The sequence below is a fragment of the Hippocampus zosterae genome, chromosome 17 (genome assembly GCF_025434085.1).
Source record: "Hippocampus zosterae strain Florida chromosome 17, ASM2543408v3, whole genome shotgun sequence".
Taxonomy (NCBI): Eukaryota; Metazoa; Chordata; class Actinopteri; order Syngnathiformes; family Syngnathidae; genus Hippocampus; species Hippocampus zosterae.
The window spans coordinates 3,981,245-4,002,315 of NC_067467.1; the positions used below are offsets into that span (position 1 = coordinate 3,981,245).

Sequence of the window (21,071 nt, forward strand, 5' to 3'; positions counted from 1 at the left end):
GCTCTCATGTGTAGGATTTCCGAGCACTTTGTGCAAACGTGGCACTTCTTAGCTATCAGGCCCCGTGAGAGCCCTTTTGTTTCCATTGTAAATAATGCTGTGTACAAGAGAAATACGGTTAATTACAAAGGACAATTTAGGCAGCGGGGAAGAATACGATACAGACGGTAATGTCGGTGGACGCTCCGGGGCTGTTTCCATATATGTTTCAATTCTGTAAATAATTCAAACCTCGGGGGTGTCGAGCCAGCTTGCTGTATTTTTATGTTTGCGACATAAAACGTGTGACGGATTAGGCTAAAAAGGTATTTTCCGTTGCAGAGCTTGTGCTTCCGCATCCAAAAGATGTTGGAGGCACACAAGCCAGATTGGTGCGAGACCAGAGAGGACTGGTCGGTGTTTCTCTTCTCTCCACAGAACAAGTAAGTCCCCATCGTCCACCGCACTTCACCTTTTACCCCCTCGTGATGTCACTTCTGCAGGTTGGTTCAAATTAGCCCCAGGTAATTTCACAGCTCCCAAAATAAATGCTGCCCCCGCTCCTCGCAATTGATACTCATAAGAGACTCCGCTGGAGTATCAATTGCAATTTGAAGAAACAGTCTTGGGAGGTGGGGGTTCTTTAATATCCTGCATCATCCTTTGTGGTTTCAGTCGATGCAGCTCTTTAATAAAATGCATAGAAATGTTGCCGCACGCGTTGTAAAACTGATTATTCTTTTCATTGAATCCGTTTGCTTTCCTTCCATTCCAATAGGCATGGCTGCGAGGACATTTAATTGCTTTTGGCCAGCACAAACAGTGCCACGTGCCAATTTTAGAAATGTGTGTTCAGTATATTTCAGCCCATTGTATCTCTTTTGATGCGCTCTCTGTTCTGCTAGGGCTGATTCGTTAGGTTGTAGTCTGTTGAAGAGAAGGATTTGAATTGTATTGGAACAGGTGGAGTTATAGTAAAACAACAAGTGCATTTCCTGTTTTTCCTCATTCTTTTGTCCCTTCTGGCTTTTTAACATTTTCCCGGTTTAGGTTTCGACAGATTTGCCAGTCCATCATCGCTCATAAGCTGTTTGATTACGTGGTGCTGGCCTTCATCTTTTCCAATTGCATCACAGTGGCTCTCGAAAGACCCAAGATCCTCCAGGGCAGCTTGGTAAATCAATCAAATTCATGGATGCGCGTGCATGACTCAAGAGTCTTTACAACAAAATCATGCAAAAAATTGGATGCTGGAAGATTTTTAGCAGCCATTTCTTCCTTCGCATTGAAACCGAGCGTGGTGTAACACTTTTGTTGTCAATACAAGGACTCTCAGTTCTCAAAATGGGGGAAAGGACATTCTTGTTATTAATTTTGTTCTTTTTTAAAACAAATTGAGAGTGTCCCCCGCCTTCACGCCCGTGACCTTAGTGATGATGAGCGAATTAGAAAATGAAATGAAAAATGTGTTTTGTTTTATTTTTTTTGTAGAAAATCCAACGAAAATGTAATGAGAACAAACTGATGAGTGCGTCATTGAGGTTATTGCTTCAGACTAGTTTTACTGCAATAATTCAGGCCAAATAAACTTTTATGATGTAAAAGGTACCATAAGGAAAGCATAACGTGTCCCAATTGACATTTTTATTATTTTACTGTCAACCTCTCTTGTTGTCTGCTTGTCTCTTTCAATTCAGGAAAGGGTGTTTCTCACCATATCCAACTACATCTTTACTGCCATCTTTGTGGGCGAGATGACACTCAAGGTAACTTTTTTTCTGCGTCTCCATCATACAGGCAATGCCCCCCCTCCCCATCTCCCTCCCACACACACACGACCACACCTACACGTGAGCATTGGTTAATCCTTTCTCATAAATCCATTTTTTTCATTCCCCCCTTTTTTGTATCCTCTTTCCTTCCACCTTCCACTCTGTTTTCTCTGCGATCCTTTGGCACAAGTGGGCCATTCATTATGCACACCCACAATCAATTATTAACCAATCACGCGCCGTCAAGCGGCCGCAGACTTGTCAGCCCCCCGGCCGAGCTGTACTTGTCTCCGTCTCCGTCTGAGACCTTGTGTGTTGAAATAACATGTGTTGGCTCGTGTGTGTAGCATTCATCTCTCTGCAGGATGCCGCTGCAGAGCTTCGGGTTAGTGTACACGATGCAGCCAAGTAAAAGGCACAACACAGCGGGCTTGATGAAGTGGTCAGCATGTTGCTCGATATTTCAGTGTGGGGTTTTTTTTTTCTTTCTGGAGGAAGGTTTTGGGCGCAGTGCACAACAAATTGATCGTCTGCAGATACTCTCGAGTCTGTGAATGAGAAACCGAATTTGCAACGTGGCGCTTTAACCCGTTTAGGGACAGCGGTTACAGGGTCAAAAGCACCGACCTTTCATTTTTAAGCAAATTCTAATATCGTTCCTATAAAAGAAGCAGGAACAAAGCGAAGTAAAAAGCTACGTTTTGAATTGTGGAGAATTTTTGAAAACATTGCTCACCTTGGTTCTTGTCTCTTCTCCAGGTGGTTTCCATGGGCCTGTACATGGGCGAGCAGGCTTACTTGCGGAGCAGCTGGAACATTCTGGATGGCTTCCTCGTTTTTGTGTCTTTGATCGACATTGTCGTGTCAATGGCGGGCGGGGCGAAGATCCTGGGTGTGCTCAGAGTGCTCCGTCTACTTAGGACGTTACGTCCTCTCAGGTGCCGTAAAAGCAATGGCTTGCACATTTTTTAAATGAATGAATATGTTAAGTGTATTATTTGACACACGGAACGAATCGGTGCCGTTTCATCGCTTCTGAAGCGATCTGTAAAGTGACAATGTTCTTCATGACATTCAAACCACATTGGGAAACATCCCAAATGTCTCTATTGGATTCCTTTCAATTGCAGCAGTGCGCCTAATGTTGTATATATTCCCTTGTGAGTTTGTTTTGCCCCAAAACCTCCCCGCAGGGTGATCAGCAGAGCTCCAGGTTTGAAGCTGGTGGTGGAGACCCTCATTACCTCTCTCAAACCCATCGGCAACATTGTCCTCATCTGCTGTGCTTTCTTCATCATCTTTGGTATCCTTGGCGTCCAGGTAGGGGCACTTTTTGAGACGCGCCAGCTGTAAACCGCGTGAAAGCATTTCTGAGGATCATTGCTGCTTTTCACAGAGGATGACTATTTTAATCACGGTGCACTTCATGATTATTATCTCATTCTTGCCGTTTTGTTTTTTTTATTCAACGCCGCTAATCAGCAACCATTTTGTCGGGACTGTGCTTGATTAACTTGTTTTCACTCCTCAAAGAATTCATTTACCTTGTCTTTTGAAGGAATCACATATCGTTAGCCGGAGATCAGCTCATTATTTCACTTTACCTTCTCTTCAGGCTTATTTGTTTGTGGTCTACTTTTCCAACAGCTGTTCAAAGGCAAGTTCTTCTACTGCTTGGGGCCCGATGTTAAAAACATTACCAACAAATCTGATTGTCTACAAGCCAACTACAAGTGGGTTCACCACAAGTACAACTTTGACAATTTGGGGCAGGTTTGTGCATTTTTTTTTTAATTGTATAAAAACCATTGTGTATGCAGTCTACTGTACCTTTTATTCCCTCCTCATCTATTGTTCAGGCCCTGATGTCCTTGTTTGTACTGGCCTCGAAGGACGGGTGGGTCAACATCATGTATCACGGTCTGGATGCTGTCGGCGTGGACCAACAGGTAAATATTTCTAAGCAACAAACACCACACAAATTTTCTAGCAAGATCATATTACTAAATACATTTGGCTGTCAAGTCACCCAAAAGACAAAATAAATGAATCACTGTTGTATGAGAAAGTCTCATGACTCCCGCTCTCCCTTCTCTCCTTTTCCACACCAACAAACCGACCGCGTGGAATGGCTCTCTTGAACAAAACGACCAAAGCCGGTGACCAACAACAACCCCTGGATGCTGCTCTATTTCATCTCCTTCCTCCTCATCGTCAGCTTCTTCGTCCTCAACATGTTTGTCGGCGTGGTGGTGGAGAACTTTCACAAGTGCCGCCAGCACCAGGAGGTGGAGGAGGCCAAGAGGCGCGAGGAGAAACGCCAGCGGCGGATGGAAAAAAAGAGGAGAAGTAAGACCATGGCGGGACGGGCGTCATTTGATTTAAAGTACGATGAGAACAGCGTGATTTTTGGTGTCCTTCGTCAGCATGATTAAGCTAAAAACCGAAAAAGATTCAAATGGCTCTTCTGTGTACACCGAATTCGGTGTGGCGGAAAATGGTGCAACTTGTTTAACATCTTTTGATAAATTGCCACCAACAGAAGCCCAAAAGCTCCCCTACTATGCCAGCTACAGCAACGTGCGCCTGATGATCCACACGCTGTGCACAAACCACTACCTGGACCTCATCATCACCTTCATTATCTGCATCAACGTCATCACAATGTCCCTCGAGCACTACAATCAACCTCACGTAAGACATTTATGGATGAGAGGGTGGTCTAGCGCTAATGTCTTCATTTAGCGCTCGCTTCCCCTTTGGTCCTTTTTTTTTTTTTTTGCTTTTGCAAAACGCCGGCAATTTTACAAGCTTATTCTCATGGAGAAGACATTTGGTGGTGTTATTTTCTAAACAAATGTTAATTCATCCCACTGCAGCGGCGTCTCGACAAATCTGCAGGGAAGGCGCATGTCGGTAGCCGCAAATTATTGTTTTGGGATGACATTTGAATTTCTAAGTCGGGCTGCATCACTAATAGAACGATTCTTCCTTTTATACGCAGTGGTTAAATGTGTATGTTTGCATTTTAATAGATGATGCTGGCTGCCTTTTACTCTACAAACAATGATTCCAGAACAGCCCCCCCCCCCCCTTGCTCGATGCAGCTGAGACTACTCCAGCCGAGCTGCGCACAGACACACACTCACGCTCGCGCTTCTCGACTGTCTTTTCCCCAGTCTCTAGATCTGGCCCTCAAATACTGCAATTATTTCTTCACGTCCACTTTTGTGCTGGAATCCATTCTCAAGCTCATTGCCTTCGGCTTCCGTCGCTTCTTCAAAGACAGGTGCGGTGCGAATTTGTTCCCGATTGTGCCGTTTATGGTGCGCATGGGCTAATCTGTACGAAAGTGATTTTGTTCATTTGCATGATCATCTAGAGATTTCCGCTTCTGCTGAGTTTACTGGACAAGAAAACCTTTTTTGTCCAAGCTAAAGTTGAATGTAACGCCATTATGTAATGTCCACTCAATGTATGTCTGATGATGATCCATTTCATACGATGATATCAGGGAAGGCCAAGTTTTCAGCGCAAAAGGAAATAATAGAAGTGAGCATATTTAGATTGGAGGTTTTCAGAAGATTTTTTTTTTGTCAAAGTGCAATTTTGGAAATTGGCCAGACCACAGCCAGCTATCATGTCACCCAGGCCAAAAGGAGCTTGAACGTGTCACAAATAGAAAGAGCTCTTGATGGCTGGCAAAGGCTACGAGGTAGCAAACCAACTACAGTAAAAATTCACATCGCTCAGGTCAAGAAGTGAGTTGATGTTTAATTACCCCCGATTAAAAAGTAGCCCATAAAACCGCTTCACCCAACCAATAAAGGGCACTGATTAGAAAGTAGCACTCGAACAAATAGCAGAGACTAAAACTAGCGGGAATACTGTACCTAGCTTAACGCTGATCACAAAGTAACTTGAACACCCCATAAAATCTACAATCAATCATCCACTGGCACCAGACCAGAAATCAGCCTTTAAACGCACGGCAAAGACCATAGCCAGCCATCAACTAGCATAGACTCAAGTAGTGTGCAAGTAGTGTAACATTCAAACACATCCTAAGATGCGCGCCTGATCAGATCAAATTGGCCATACACTGTCCGTGCAAAAACATATTTGCGCTTCTGTCAGGTGGAACCAACTCGACCTTGCCATTGTGCTTCTGTCTGTGATGGGCATCACACTGGAGGAGATCGAGATCAGCGCTGCGCTGCCCATCAACCCTACCATCATCAGGATCATGAGAGTACTGAGGATCGCGCGAGGTTCGCGTCGCGTTTGAGATACGCTTCGAGATTTAATCGATGTTTAACATGCGGCAAGTTTACAGTTGACAGAGGCGCCATGAATGCCCTCACTGAATGCGTTTCCCTTCCGCACAGTCCTGAAGCTGCTGAAGATGGCGACAGGAATGAGAGCCCTGTTGGACACGGTGGTCCAAGCCCTGCCTCAGGTACGGTGCGCAAACATTCCATGTCAGTGTCAGCGGCCCACTCTCAAAGAATCCCCAGAATGGTTTCACACACTGGCTTTGCTCTCTTGTCAGCCAGCAACTTTTAATAGATGACTCACCCATGTCTCACACTCATCTTGTGTTACATCGTGTGCATTGAATGCACTGGGGGCTGCCCAAACCAAGTCTGGTGTGCCAAAATGCCTGACGCCCTTGACTCAAGTCCCCTGACCATTCCCAGGAGACCTGTTTCGTCAGCACGCAGGCAAAGTAGCAGACAGCAGATTCAATATTGTGCCATGTTATCAACATTTGAATATTATTTACCTGGAGGAACATTTGGATTTGAGACTATGTCTGTTGTATCAACAAAGGTCTTTCAAGGGATTGAAATGATGGGCCAAATGGGCTTTTTCATGCCAAACTCATTCAATTACACTCTTTTGGCCGTCGCACGGCGGACTCGGGCACAGTCATACTTGAAAAGGCAAGCGTATTTCCCATAGTGCTCCCACTTAACTTTCGTAGTAAAAATTATGACTCAGGAACGTCTACATGATGGATGAGTTGATCAAGAAGTGTTTCCCAAGGTTTTTGTTGAGAAAGAGCGCATCATGTCAGTTACTTAAGGTCAACAGACGCAGTCCTCTGGTTGCAGATGCTCCTTTGCGAGCAAGCAAACGTACAATTTGACCTGCTCGCCATCCAAAAGTAAACGCGAAGCAAACACAAGAAATGCGGGGCTTCGATTGAGGAGGTTGTAGTAGAAGTAAATATTGTAGTGCTAGTCGTATGAAAGGCTGATGTACTGCAGAAAAAACATAACATGACTTTTTTTCAAATGTCCTCCATTCAGTTTGCCGTAGACCAATCGTGACAGGACAAAAAGTTCTGTTTCAATGTTCTGATTTCTTGGATGTTGGATTTCAAATGTTCTGTAAGGCCCTTTGTTACAGCTGCTGCGGTTGCGAAAACTCTTTATAAATAAATCTGTATTGTATTCCCTTAGTGTAGCTCCATCTGGTGGATGCATAACGCAACTGCAGCCACTATTGTTGCTTCGATTCAATGGTCCTGATAATGTGGTGCGCCCTATATATGAAAGTGTGGAAAATACGGCAATTTTAAAATCCATCCTTGATATCAAAACAGCTTATGTAAAAAAAGACTGCTAAAGTATTCCTCCATCTCGGGGAGAGTAGTTCCATAAAAAAGCTTTGTCATGTTTGTTCCAGGTGGGTAACCTGGGTCTGCTCTTCATGCTACTGTTTTTCATCTACGCCGCCTTAGGAGTAGAGCTTTTCGGAGAACTTGGTGAGTAACTTTATCGTCAAAACTCACACAAAATGTCTTTGGCGTTTGAAGCAGGGTAGTTAGTGTAGGGGTCATGTTAGCTTTTTAATTAACAGCACTTTACATTTTGTCATTGGTCAAAAAAGGACGTTTCAATTCAATTTTGAGATTTTGACAGCGCCCCCCACCCCTATAAAATCAGTCAGTTATTTATCAGACAGGCGACACTTTAATTTTGTCCAATCTTATCAATAGAGAATGCAATCAGATTTGTTGACTGACTTGAATTTGGCCAATATACCAAAAGGGGACATAAAAGTTTCTGCTGAGGTTCACTAAAAGTGAATTATTCTTTGCTTTGCCACATCTAAATGGAAAACGTCTTTCCTTAACCTAATTGCTCCAGATAAAGTACGGCTCCAGTGTTTTTTTTTTTTCACGCGGGCGTCAAAGCGAATCCAGCTGGTGCTCACTGAATTACTTATTGGTCATCCTTAAGACTGTTTTGGGATTCGAGCTCAGGGACAAAAAGGCAACGGGTTTTATTGCTTATTAATCAAACAACTGACTTGAAGGCAGCTGACCAGCTGTGATGTTGCAGTTTTTTTTGGGGAGGGGAGGTCATCATTCCTTCTGCTTTCCGCTTGACTTCCTCCCCACACCCCCTCTTCTGATCCTTAGTTTGCAATCAAGACTACCCGTGCGAGGGCATGAGTCGTCACGCTACCTTTGAGAACTTTGGCATGGCCTTCCTGACTTTGTTTCAAGTCTCGACGGGCGACAACTGGAATGGCATCATGAAGGTGCGTTCGATTTTACGCACGCTCTCTTCTTCCACAGCAGATGGACCGTGCCACTTCCGAATGACTTGGCGTCCGAAAGGATTTTACTCACCTCGTTCAGCCAAGTGCCGACAAGATGCCCCGAGAGAGACCAAAAAAAACCTATCCTTTGTCTTAATCAGGACTTCCGATAGCGGAGAAATATGCTGGCTCGGCGACCGGCGACACAAATTTCCGCACCGATGGGGAGGGAAGTGACTGTGGCTCATTGCACGCGCGCACGACAACACTAATTACCCTTGAACGCTCACCCCCTACCGCTCCCCTCCCTCCCGATGCACTCCGAGGCTACGCGGAGGAGGAGAAATTATTTTATGACAGTGCAGCAAGTGTGGATGATGTTCGGCCACCGACCTTTCCCCCCTTTTGATATAAATCTCCAAACACGATGAGGAGAAAGGAGCATTGTGGAAACTACAGGAAGTGGCCGTTTATTCTGACATTAGAATCACTTGCTGTAGTTTTGTGAGTGCAACCAATTCTAAAGGTCAAAGTATCACAACACAGTGAAATATCTCATATGAGATCATTGAGGGACCCAAAAATATGTTGTTTCATCTCCTACGCATTTTATTAATAATCCGCCGATTAATCGGTGATGAGAATTGGAACCTGCCTAGTCTCGGATTCGCTTTTAAAAATTCCTCAAATTGCTGTACGCGTCCAGATTGTTCTGTTGTCTAAAAATATATTCCCAAACAATGTTTGTCCACCGATCTGCATCCTTCCTCTCCATCTTCTGTGTTCAGGACACATTGCGGGAGTGCCCACCAGATCACGCCACTGATGTGGATTACACCTGCAATCCCAGCCTTCAGTTTATCTCGCCCATGTACTTTGTCTCCTTCGTGCTCACCGCCCAGTTCGTGCTCATCAATGTGGTGGTGGCCGTGCTGATGAAGCACCTGGACGACTCCAACAAGGAGGCCCAAGAGGAGGCGGAGATGGATGCAGAAATTGAGCTGGAGCTGGCCCAGGGCACCCTCTGTTGCATGGGCGCCCCCGGCTGCGGGAGCGCAGGGGCGGAGAAAGGCCCGGTCGCCGCCGCCGCCGCCGCCGCGTCGGCCCCCGTTGCCGACGGCCGCAGGAAGGAAGGAGCGGGAGGGAGGACGCGCACGACAGCCGGCGCACACGCCGTGCCGTACAACGCCGCTGACGTCAACCGGCCACTGTACTCGCCGGCGCACGAGGTGAGTGTGTTTCTGCGTGTGCGGCTACGTGCTGTTTTTAGCGGGGGACGGGGGGTTTGCCTTTTAGGATGTTCAGTCAATCTGTAAAATCAATAGATGCGTAAATGAAGCTCGATCGACTATTAATACAGATCTTTGAGTTGCTCTGTTTATTTGAAGATACATGAATCGGGTCAATCGTCCTTTCAAATGTTAGGGTGGGCCAATTTTCCCCCGATAGGATTTATTACAATCCACAAAAGAGACATCATGATTTTATGGAGCAGTACGGTGGCCTTATAACTCATCATTGACTTTATAACGTTGACGTCGGCAAGTCCTGATGTGAAAGACAAAAAGATTTACAGCCAAAATAAAATCAAGACATCCCCGCTTGTGTATTCTCAGTGCATCTCCTTGAATGTATCAGCGCGTCAGTTTAAACTGAGGGGGGGAAAAAACTAAACTGAATTGTGAATTGGGATTTGATTGATACCGACCAAAAAGACTTTTTTTTTCCTCAAATTGACAGCCATGTTTTATGGTTGCGCTCGCTTTTTACAATTCCATTTTTTTTTACCCCTCTTGTATCCTAAATGTTCATTTTATTGAAGCTTTCGGGGCTTGTCGTTGACATCTTCAGCCAGGATATGCTTGCCTTACGGATCGACGTATTCCACAATACATTGACAAATATATCTTGTACATGAATACAAGTTTCACCGCCATCACGGCCTTCCTGTCTATCAGTATCAAGTTGGAGACTGAGTTGCCGGAGGTCACGTGCATTTCATGAATCGGGGCCCTGATTAGCCGCTCGGTTCTCGCGATGGAAAGAGAAGCTCGAAATAACCTCTCGGCATCACCGTGACGAGACGGCGGAATGCGCAAGCGGTGACAATCACTTGGCTAGACACAAGGCCGCGTACCTCGCTGGACCCGCCCCCTCATTTTCACAACGTGCAGTCTGATGCGTTTCATTCATTTCGGGAGTTGCTCATGATAGCGCACGTTAGGGTGACTCATCGGCTGCCTTTCACCTTCACTTCGCAGCTCAACGCGCAGACGCACCGAGCCATTTTTAGCACGCCGTCGGCTGATCGAGGAACATATTGCCGACCGGGGAGAATACGCATCTCGCCTCGCGGTCTCTCTCGAGCGATTTGCATGAAGGGATCTGTAATTTATTCAGTCCCATCTCAGGGTTTAGTGTGTTTTTCGATACGAGTGTGTGTGTTTAGTGAAGTAAGCGAGCAAGCGGGCACGTCTTACAAGTGCTGCAAAAATCACATCATGGAGAGTGAAAATGTTGAAGAACAAATGCAAAGTGACTGAGCGTCAATTTTGCATCCATGAGGAGATTGAAGATAAAATGCAAGCGATTGCGGGACCTCAAGGATGCTGGTCAGCCTGCATTTCGAAAATCTATTCACAAAGAACATTTAAATGATGTGGTTTTAGGATGAACTTGATTGATTTTGATCCAATTTGGTGCTTTGCTTAGTTTCTTCTCTCCTGTGCTCGGTTACGCAGCAAAGTTTTGGCAACAATGAAACACGAATGATAGATAGCGGGTAAAAAGAAGCCAGTCCTGAGTTACACACATGATGAGGAAGGGTCACGGGAATAGGAGAGCGGAGATAAGAGCTCAGCCAGTGACAGTAAGATAGAGGTTGTAATTAATTTCAGCGCTCTCTCTCTCGCTCTTTCTCAAGTTCAACTCCCAGCAGACGGGGGCCCTATTGTTGTCGAGTAATACAGTCATTAATAGAGGCCAGCGCATAGGCCACTGCAGTCAATCAAACTCGAGCTCTCCTCTCGAGCCACCTTACGCAGAACGCACTCTCTCTCGCAAATGTCTGCGTGATGTGGGTGAGGGCACGTGCGAGATCGGGCGGGGCAAGAGGAAGCACGGTAGCGTCGGTGAAGGCGCTAACGTTGTCGGGATTGGATAATTGATAGGAGGGCTAAGTGAAAAGAACAAGGGAGTCGTAAAATTAATAGGAATTGGGAGGAGGTGATAATCATCAGATCCAAATATTATGACTAGATCACCCCCCCGCCCCCCCAAGGAAAAGTTGTATCACAACAACTGTGTAATGTGTATTTTTTTTAATGAAATATAAAACTGCTTCTGCAAATGTTCTAACATTTTGTTCAGTGCTGTCTCAAAGCTCCTTTGTGCTTAAAAATGAGATGACCCTCGGGTTGATTTCAATCGTGGTGTGAGTCACACACACGACTTATGCACAGCAGGTTCCAAAATGAAAATATGCGGGTGCATGAATTACTGAACAAAAGCAACAATCGCCCTTTTCGCCTGGATAGTAATAGAAAAGACAGTAAATGACTCATTTTGTATGACGAATGATCAATTTTCTTGTCTTTTGTAGCAATAATTAGATCTTAATACAACTTGGAGGGCTTTTAAATCCAAGCAATGTCCAAAGAGAATATCAGAAAAGAAAAAGAGCCCACACTTCCGGAATGAACGATGCTTGAAGTGGTGAAGTGAACTTGTAACTTTAAATGTGCCAAATTTAGTTTGAGGTCCTTGATTTATTTTTTTCCTTGGTTGAACTAGTCTAGTTCCTGGTGGGGAAACACAGTCTGAATCGATTATTGCTTTAAATCTTCTATGGCCCGGGGTGCAATCATTTGGTCGAAGCTCAAACGGTTACATCAAGGTATTGCGCAAATTAAATGAGATGATATATCAGATGTAATTGCACCGTTCTCCACGCTACGGCCATTCAGGGGGAAAAAAATGTTACCTGACAGTCAGGTAATGAGGGTTTATACTGCTACAGTTGCCAAATTCATTTTATCCAAAGGGAAAACCGACGACTTCGGTATGGAAGGTTTGGTGTGGATTTATCTGTGTGCTGAAAAGTCTCTCATTTATTCCTTCTGGAGAGATTTAAAAAAAAAAATTAAATAAAATAGAGGCATGCTTTATGATGGCGACTTTGTATCTTTACATGCACAGAAGCATATTTGGGACCCTGACAGCTGTCTTTGCATTTCCCTGCGTGTTTTTTGTCCTCGCATGTTGGCATGTGCACACCTTTGTGCCTGCGTGCAAATCTGGTCTGCTGGCCCGCGTCCTGTGCGTGTGTGTCCCCGTGTGCGTACGCATGTGTGTGTGTATTTGTGTGTGTGTGTGTGTGTGTTCCAGGAGAGCCAGTGGTTGGACAGCGTATCTCTCCTGATCAAGGATACATTAGAAGGGGAGATGCTGATGATCGACAATCTCTCTGGTTCTGTCTTCCACCATTACTCCTCCCCTCTACCCATCTGTAAAGACCGCAGGGGCCACCCACAAGAGGTACCACCCTCATGTGACGTGAACACAAAATGCAGCACATGCACAGGAGGAGAACCGCTGGCCTCCCTTTAGGGTTGAAAATGTGCAATGGCGATAGGCGATCGCTCTCTCAAGTTAACCAATTAAAATGCAACAATTCACGCCTGTATGTTTGCGTACTTCACGTAACTTGCATTGTAAATGTTTCCCAAAAAAGCGTAAGAAATTGCAAAGCACACACTGGAACTCTGGATCACACAATCCGAGGTGAGGCTCGGCTGCTTGCTGCCTCACTTATCTGAACTGGAATTATGCAAATTCAGCAATATTCACAAAGATATCGTTGACATTATTGGAAAGATAAACCGACTCAATACAAACACATACCAGAAGATTTTGATTGAAAATAATTTATTATTTTAAAGTGTATTTTTATTTACTCTTCGTGATTCAGGTGAGGCTCACCCTCCCCTGCCGTCCTTGCTCACTCATCCTCAAACATGATTTTGAGTTGTTATATGTGGATAACTGATAAAATGGTCTCACGCACACGCATAGTGAACAGCATTTCAGCATTGTGTGTTACACACTTCGGGCTTCATTGATCTCACCGTGAATGGAAAGTGTTAGCAGACTCAAGAAGCATGTCCGTGCACGTATGTATGTCCAAGATTTAATTTCCTGCCTGTTGTTCAATGCATTTTGCCCTATCAACTTTCCACTCAAAGCAGACATGTAGATGAATGAGGCCCACAGCATGTAATGTCCCCCACGAACATGCATGTGTGCAACCTCCTTGCGACTCCTCGCGGGTTGTTTTGTTGACGGCAGGTTGCGCATCGGAGATAAACTCGCCGGCATGTTGTCCTGTGCCGCTGTTGTCCATCACTGTGACAAAGTGCGGCGGGCCAGCTCGGAAGAAGCAATAACTGGCCTCCACACCGCCTCACCTGTCAGTGCTGTTTTCTACCTGTCTGCAGATGCTGTCAAAACATCAATCTGCCCCCCCCCCCCGACCCCCTCCTCCCCGACCCCTCCTCTCCATGCTTCTTCTTCCCTCCTTTGGTCTATCTATCTCTGCTGTATTAACCTTTATCAGTGTGTCTGTGTTGTGAGAAGGTGGGTGTTCCTCCGACAGCGCGTGTCTTCGCCTCGAGTTATGCGCACCGTTTTTGTTGTTGTTCTGTTTGCGGGGTGGGGGGACGCAACAAAGGTGCATTGGGACACACTATCCATCAGGGTACCGCCTAATGAGGACATGGGCTCATCCCCAGGGTGAACCTGACTGCATTTCAGTCCGCATTGGGGCTGTTGAATGGTGCGGTGCCGACGAAAGTCTCTCGGCACTGCGCACAAACACACACGCACAAATGTACGAATGTGCCATAACACGCCCTTAGGTGGTATTTGTAGAAGACACCCTCTTATGAGAGCCACCGTTAGTTTCAGAAGCTGCTTTTAAAAGGTTTATCAAGATGACCAGATGGCAACATAAAAGGCTCGGCAAAGAAAATAACAAAATGGCCTTTTACAGGTTAGAGTGTAAGTGACATCTTGAGCACAAATGCGTAACTATATGCAGTTAATGTGGTCAAAGAAATTGTACTAAATTTGGCATATCTTGTTTTATGACTATTTTTATTTGTATGAATACATCTATATATAGATTTATTGGTGGGTATTTTCATGAAAATGATGGATCTAAATTATACAGCTTTTTTTTTTTTTTAATGAATGAATTCTATGCCGGGGCGGCTCGGTAGTCCAGTGGTTAGCACGTCGGCTTCACAGTGCAGAGGTACCGGGTTCGATTCCAGCTCCGGCCTCCCTGTGTGGAGTTTGCATGTTCTCCCCGGGCCTACGTGGGTTTTCTCCGGGTGCTCCGGTTTCCTCCCACATTCCAAAAATATGCATGGCAGGCTGATTGAACACACTAAATTGTCACTAGGTGTGAGTGTGAGTGCGAATGGTTGTTCGTCTCTGTGTGCCCTGCGATTGGCTGGCAACCGATTCAGGGTGTCCCCCGCCTACTGCCCGGAGACGGCTGGGATAGGCTCCAGCAACCCCCGCGACCCTAGTGAGGATCAAGCGGTTAGGAAGATGAATGAATGAATGAATGAATTCTATGCCTTCACCTTTGTTTCCTAAACACTTGGACCACGCGGCGGTTGTGTGAAAAGAGTCATGACTCGACAGCTGCAGTAACCCTGCTTAACTTGATGAATTCCGATCGAGTTCTGCTGAGAACACACCGGACGATAAAATTGTCAACAGCTGCTGCGGCGGCACATTCACGCTTAATGCCCTTGTAACTAAAGAGTGTCACGTTAGCCTCAGTTTGCGCCGGCAAATGCAGTTTACGACTCTCATGGTGGAGGAATGGGTCTCTCGCAGATGAGGTGAATGATACAATCTGCTCAGGTCTCTTGAACCTTGAACCCCCGCCAGCCTTGGGACATCAATAACCGAGGTGACTTTCCTTACACCAGATCAGGATGGCTGAAATCGAGCAGGCTTCGCTGAAGTCGGAGCAGCTCTCGGACAAGTCGTCTTCGCCCGCCCTCCCCGACGAGCTCAGCTTGGACGAGCACACGGCGTACCGGCTGCTTGCGCGAGAAAGCAAGGTTGGTGGAGAGATCAGTGACGTGAGGGCAGAATAACGTCCGGGGGAAAACGTTGCCATCCTCCTTTTAATGAGGTATAAAATATGCAAAGCAAACATCCGGCACTCATCCGGTTATGTTCTGTATCATTACGGTAGCTACAAATCTCTTCTTGTAATCGAGGCCGGCGATTTAATGCGTGCTTCTAATCTTCGGTAAGCACTTTGTGTTTAATAGTGCGACACTGAAGGCAAACTCGCATGTTTAGTGGCGCATGTTCACAGTCAAAAAAAGGTTACAAATCAAGGCTGACCTCAGGCCAAATAGGGATAGCAAGATCGTCATAATGCAATTCCGCAACTAGCGCGATATTTATCACACACTGATGAAAAACGGACACTGATGGTGTATGACGAGTTTTTTGTTCGAACGTGTGGCCAAACGTGGCCTTCCACGACATTCTAAACATAGCGTGAGCACTCCATCAACCGCATCATCATATTGCTGTGTTTCCCTCCAAGCATTAATTTGGAATTTGGCACACTGTCCGACGTCCCCACGAGGGTAAACATTACTCTGGGGCCCTCCCGCTTCGTTTTTGTAGTCGCTCCACAAGGCGATAACAAATGACCGTCAGGAGTGTTTTCATGACTGTGATTTGCTCTCTTGTGAGCTCCAAACCTTAAGCTTCTAGACTCTTATGTCTTTATTTTTATCGGAGTGTGGAGATCTCGTACAGATGTCACAACACTAGCAAAATATTTTTGGAACACAGCACTGCCCCAATGAAATGTTTCCCGAAGTAGCCATCTTAACCCCTTCTCCCGAATAAATCTCTCCGTCGGGTTCTCCCAACTTGCCATCCCTTGTGGCTTTCAAGCTGCACCCTGTACCTCATTTGGAGTTATCTTCTGAGCACCCTCTTGGCACTTCCCCACCATAGCCTCATTTATCTCTATCCCTTATCATCCCTCCTTTCTCCTCCTTAATTGGGTAATACGACTTGTTTCTGGATAGCAAGATAAGCCCCGCAAATCAGCAAACATTTCTCTGCAATCGCAGCTCGTTAAAGAAAAGCGCAGAGGCGAGGGGAAAGAGGGAACACGGCGAGAAGCCAGTTTGGATCTCGTTGTATAAGCATCGACTTGGCTTTGGACTGATGTAAAGGGCTTTTTGTTTGAAGGGGTCGATCGGTGACGTTTGTGGCACTGTGGCGCGGTTCCGCGTGAAGAAACGAAACCGTGTCGTGTGTGCCGACGCCGTTTTCATACTGTACCTTTGAACACGAAGGGGTATCAAAAACGCAAAGTCTCATTATCAACTCGTGGCACTTTCGGTTCTTTTATCTCGTGCATAAAATGGCTGAAATCATCAGAGAAGGCAATCCATTTCTATCAGCGGAGCAATTACGGGCACTCACGAGTTAGCGAACTGACAATTATTGTTAGAATGCATAATATTAAAATCACAACCACGTAAGTCATACTTTAATAATCATTGCTTTTGTTGGCAAGGGCCGATTATAAAAAGAGCAGAAGAATAAAGTGTAATTAAAGGTCAGAGGATTCAGTTTTTGGTTTCTTTTTGTTTTTTACAGCTTGCAATTCTGAACTTTAATCATCACTTTGAGCATAACGCCCGTTCCTCGGTCTAATTTCAGTTATCAAGGCACATTTAAAAAAAAATTAAGGACTATTGTGGAAAAGACTGCTCAGCTCCAAGTCATCTGCCCCCCCTTCCAGGGAAAGCGCAGCAGCGGATCCTGCAGCTCGGAAGAGGCAGCCGGCGGAGGAGGAAGTCAGCAGGTCCAGCAGACTGTTGTCCAGAGCCAGGTCCAAGGCCTCGGCCATTTCTCCAGGACCCTCTGCAAAGTCGAGATGGAAACTGCCATGCAGGATCTCGACATGCAAACAAATTCGCCAAATATGTGCTCGCCGTACTACAGCCCAGGTGAGTAAATCCACTCCATTATGGGCACAATTTCAGGTATAAATGGGCAGCTGGTGTAAATATGTGTTCTTTCAACCATGCACGAAATGAAATGCTTGCCTTGAGTGGCGGTGCTTCTAATGCGTGAACAACGGCTCCGTCGACGACTGCGTCTCAACTGGATGAAATGATTTTTCCATTCCAGGCGCCGTTTCCGGCGTCGGCAACAAAGAGAGAAACACCGAGGGAAAAGAAGAAGCCCGCAGCGTCTCGCCGCTGCTCCCCCTGCCTGCCGAGTTCGTCCGCTCGACAGGAGCGGCCATCCCGGCACCTCCCCGCAGCAGGAGCCTGAGGTTGTCCAGAGGCCTCAGGTTGACCTCCCCGGCTTCATGGGCTGCTTTCCGTTCCCCCGAAGGCCAGAGCAAAATGCTGTGTCGTCAGGTAGGCGGGGTGAGGGCGAAACGGGAGATCGGTTCAACGTCGATCATGTCCAGGAATCAACACAAGCGTCAAACCACTCACGAAACTCGTACCGCTGTTTCTTGCGTCCGTCCGCAGTATCCGTCCCACAGCGATTCGTCGCTCGCGACGGGCAGCTCCGAAGGCAGCCTCCAGACCACCCTGGAAGAAGGACTGAGCTTCAGCATCTCCCCGCCGCAAAACGTGGACTTGCCAGCAGCTCCTTTACCGCACGAGTGCCCGCTCCGTGAAGCCAACGTCTGCATTTCCTCCCCGGTCCAGACCCTGAGACCGAGACCCGGCCCCTCGTCGGCTCTAACCCTCCAGGCCACCGTTGGCCAACAGCGGAGCCAAAGCAGCGGGCGAGGTAGCACAAGCCCGGGTTTCACGCGGGAGGACTCCATTGACCCTTCGGACGAGGACCTGGGCATCGTCATCGGCTCCTCCATCGGCGGTTGTGGGTCCAGTCAAGCGGGCAACAGCGAACACTTGTCGGAGGCCATGAGCAGCCTGTCGCTGACATCGCTGCTGTCGCCCAGTACCCTCGCGTATCCCGGCGGAGCAGCCGTCAAAAAGTGCAATAGCACGGGAAGCCTGGACCAAGGGGGGATGCTCCTGTCATCCAGAGGAAGAGAGACCGACAGGGAGATTCTTGGCCTGGAGCTTATGGACCCCCAGGGGTTTTTGGCCAATCCCTGGTCGGGGGTATTAGCCGAAGCGACAAGAGGAGACGGTGATGAAATTGGAGACGGCTCACAAAGGTTCCGAGGGAAAAGCTCAAGCCAAACAACAGTGGGGCCTTTTCGCAAAAACAGATGAAACCTACCGAGAACCTTTTTGTCGACGTTCCTTGGATATGAACCCTTCGATGTCCCTCGCACTCTCTCTTCCCGCAAATGAAAGAGAGTCTCCATCGTATTTCTCCGACCCGCATCTCTAACCCCCTTTTGAACTCCTCTCTGTACATTTGTGATCCGCCGAAGACGCCGGCCTCAGTTTGGCTGCGGTGCGCCGGTGTGGTCGCGTAGAGGGTTCTAGGAGACGAAGCGGCGGTAGCCTGTTCAACCAGGGAAATGCTCCTTATCTCCAAACCGGGTTGCGTTCACCGATGCTGAAAATGCAGGAACGGAGGTATCCAAACCCAAATAGCTCCCCCGTGCCAACTGACACTGTTTTGCGAGGCAAGTTGGAAGGACGCTTTCAGGTATCGGAATATACATTAGCGTGGCTCAAGGAAGACGTGAGGGACAGAAACGTCAGGTCATTTGTTTGGCACGAGGGGAAGGCAGAAAGCCGATCCGATCTCCCATCTGTTCCGGCAGACGGAGACAACGGGTACCCGCTCGCTCTCTCTCACTCGAGCCCTTCTGCTGACATCGCAGGAAAGTGTGAGGTGGAGAAGAGGTCACCAAACGCGGTCGGGTGGGCGTCTGAGGGAGCGCTGCCTCAGGGTAGCCAAAGGATTGGAGCAAATAGTTCTCATCCATTCAGCAGCATTTTAGTTTTTTTCTTTCAAGGGAGGTGAGTCGTTTCAGATTGCCAAGGCATGACATGACCCCGTCGTGTGATTTGCTATCGTTTTATATCAAGCGTCGCTCACGAGATGGTTTGGACCCAATAGCCAGAAGTGAGATTTCAAGCACACTCCCTTTGACGGTACTTTGAAGAGTTTGAGATGCATTGACGAAACCGCAAAGTTTTGCAAGGGGGGGACTTTAACTCGCATGACGGAAACGCATTTAACGGAATCCTACTTTTTACGTATATACAAACGTGTGTCCAGATGTCCGTGTTGGGTGATGACCGTGTGATTTCAATGCCACTATTTTTTTGTAGAAAAGAGAATAGTCGCATGCAAATCGCGGCCATGACCTCGCTACGGTTCCAAGTCCGTTCCGATGCATCGCGTCGGTTTTTGTCCCACCAGTTGGCTTTTTTTTTTTTAAGTGTGCAAAACAGTGAAGCAAAAAAAAAAAAGGGGTTTTGAAATTGCTTGAATTTGTTACTTCCTTCATATCTTTTAACCAAACGGTGAGTCCTCCTTTTGAATTGCATGTGCTGAGTCATAGCAGATGGGAGCAGCCATATTGACTCAAGCAAAACGCTCCCGGCCATATTGTTTCGGTTTTGGGTTCGCAATTCTGTGCCGTTTATGTTTATGATTAAAATGTCACCCGGATTAACGAATCTCTCCTGCGCGACCCATCTGCTGTTGTAGCAATGCGGCATAACACTGAGCACAAGTCTCTTTTAATGCAAAATGACTTCGGGTGGGGGTGAGACGGGTAAGGGGGGGGGGGGGGGTTGCCACATGCTGAATCACTTCAAGCCTAAAATGAGATGCTGAACTTTAAGCCTGTTTTTTTAGAGCCCCGTTATGTTAAAATGACAATTTTGATTTGGAGTTTCTCCCACGTAACGAGGTGGCGTAAAAATAATCTGGGGTTTTTTTTCTTCTTCTTCTTCACCCCGACTTGTGCAAAATCGCTCATGGGTGTGCGTACCAGCGTGCATGTTTGTTACACGACTTCAGGTGAGGTGACTGCATTTTCCTGATGTTTCTGTCAGTGAACTGTGTCATGATGACGATGACGACGGTAATGCCTGAGAGTTGAGGTGAAACGCGAAACAACCAAGGGCTGTTTGAGCTTGAAAGTTTTTGTCCTCCTGTCTTTTCTGAGACAAATGTCAATGAATATGGCAACAAAGGTTCAAGCCTGACTACACAGCAATAAATGTTCGATGTGTATGCCCTGATTAACTGACGTCCATGTGATTTTTTTAAAATGGTCTTCTTAATTGGCATGTTTGCAGCAATACTCATTTCTTAGCACTTCTTACAATTGATTATTACGCCTTCAGTAATTAGAATTTTTTTACATTCATTCTTTGGGCTCTGGAGGGACGACACAATCTTGGAGAAAATCAGCTATTAATTCAAAGATGTATTATTACATATTTTGGTCGAAATTACGTGAATGAATACTGAATGTAATATTTACATTTTAGTCATATTTATTATTTTTGTAACTTAAAAAGGGCCAAAAGAGCCAAGTCCTAAAAAATACATATATTTCAGAAGTCTTAAATGGGCTCTTGTCACTGGGGTCATAATTGATCAAGGCTACATGTGATGGCACTACTACACTATTCCCATCATTCTTGGAGACATACCCCCCCCCCCCCCTCCCCAAGCAACACACGCAAGAGCGTACAGAAACCACATCCAGTAATCCATCAGGACAAACTGCCCCTGGGG

At 46.4% G+C, this 21,071-nt stretch overlaps 1 protein-coding gene across 3 annotated transcripts in view; it reads left to right on the plus strand.

Annotated features, from left to right (window-relative positions):
- cacna1ia (calcium voltage-gated channel subunit alpha1 Ia) overlaps positions 1–20,569 on the plus strand; it is an 86,484-nt gene extending 65,915 nt beyond the window's left edge. For 2 of the 3 annotated variants that reach the window (XM_052049353.1, XM_052049355.1), the window contains 20 exons: positions 322–422; positions 1,030–1,153; positions 1,677–1,745; positions 2,511–2,689; positions 2,945–3,071; positions 3,399–3,524; positions 3,611–3,700; positions 3,908–4,100; positions 4,294–4,445; positions 4,931–5,040; positions 5,889–6,022; positions 6,140–6,210; positions 7,446–7,524; positions 8,185–8,306; positions 9,095–9,535; positions 12,693–12,842; positions 15,311–15,445; positions 17,167–17,374; positions 17,559–17,794; positions 17,912–20,569. In XM_052049353.1, the coding sequence (XP_051905313.1) occupies positions 322–422; positions 1,030–1,153; positions 1,677–1,745; positions 2,511–2,689; positions 2,945–3,071; positions 3,399–3,524; positions 3,611–3,700; positions 3,908–4,100; positions 4,294–4,445; positions 4,931–5,040; positions 5,889–6,022; positions 6,140–6,210; positions 7,446–7,524; positions 8,185–8,306; positions 9,095–9,535; positions 12,693–12,842; positions 15,311–15,445; positions 17,167–17,374; positions 17,559–17,794; positions 17,912–18,631 (3,567 nt within the window). In that variant the 3' untranslated portion in view covers positions 18,632–20,569. The remainder of the gene's footprint in view (positions 1–321; positions 423–1,029; positions 1,154–1,676; positions 1,746–2,510; positions 2,690–2,944; positions 3,072–3,398; positions 3,525–3,610; positions 3,701–3,907; positions 4,101–4,293; positions 4,446–4,930; positions 5,041–5,888; positions 6,023–6,139; positions 6,211–7,445; positions 7,525–8,184; positions 8,307–9,094; positions 9,536–12,692; positions 12,843–15,310; positions 15,446–17,166; positions 17,375–17,558; positions 17,795–17,911) is intronic. The other variant, XM_052049354.1, reaches the window with a different exon arrangement.
- Positions 20,570–21,071: the final 502 nt, after the last annotated feature.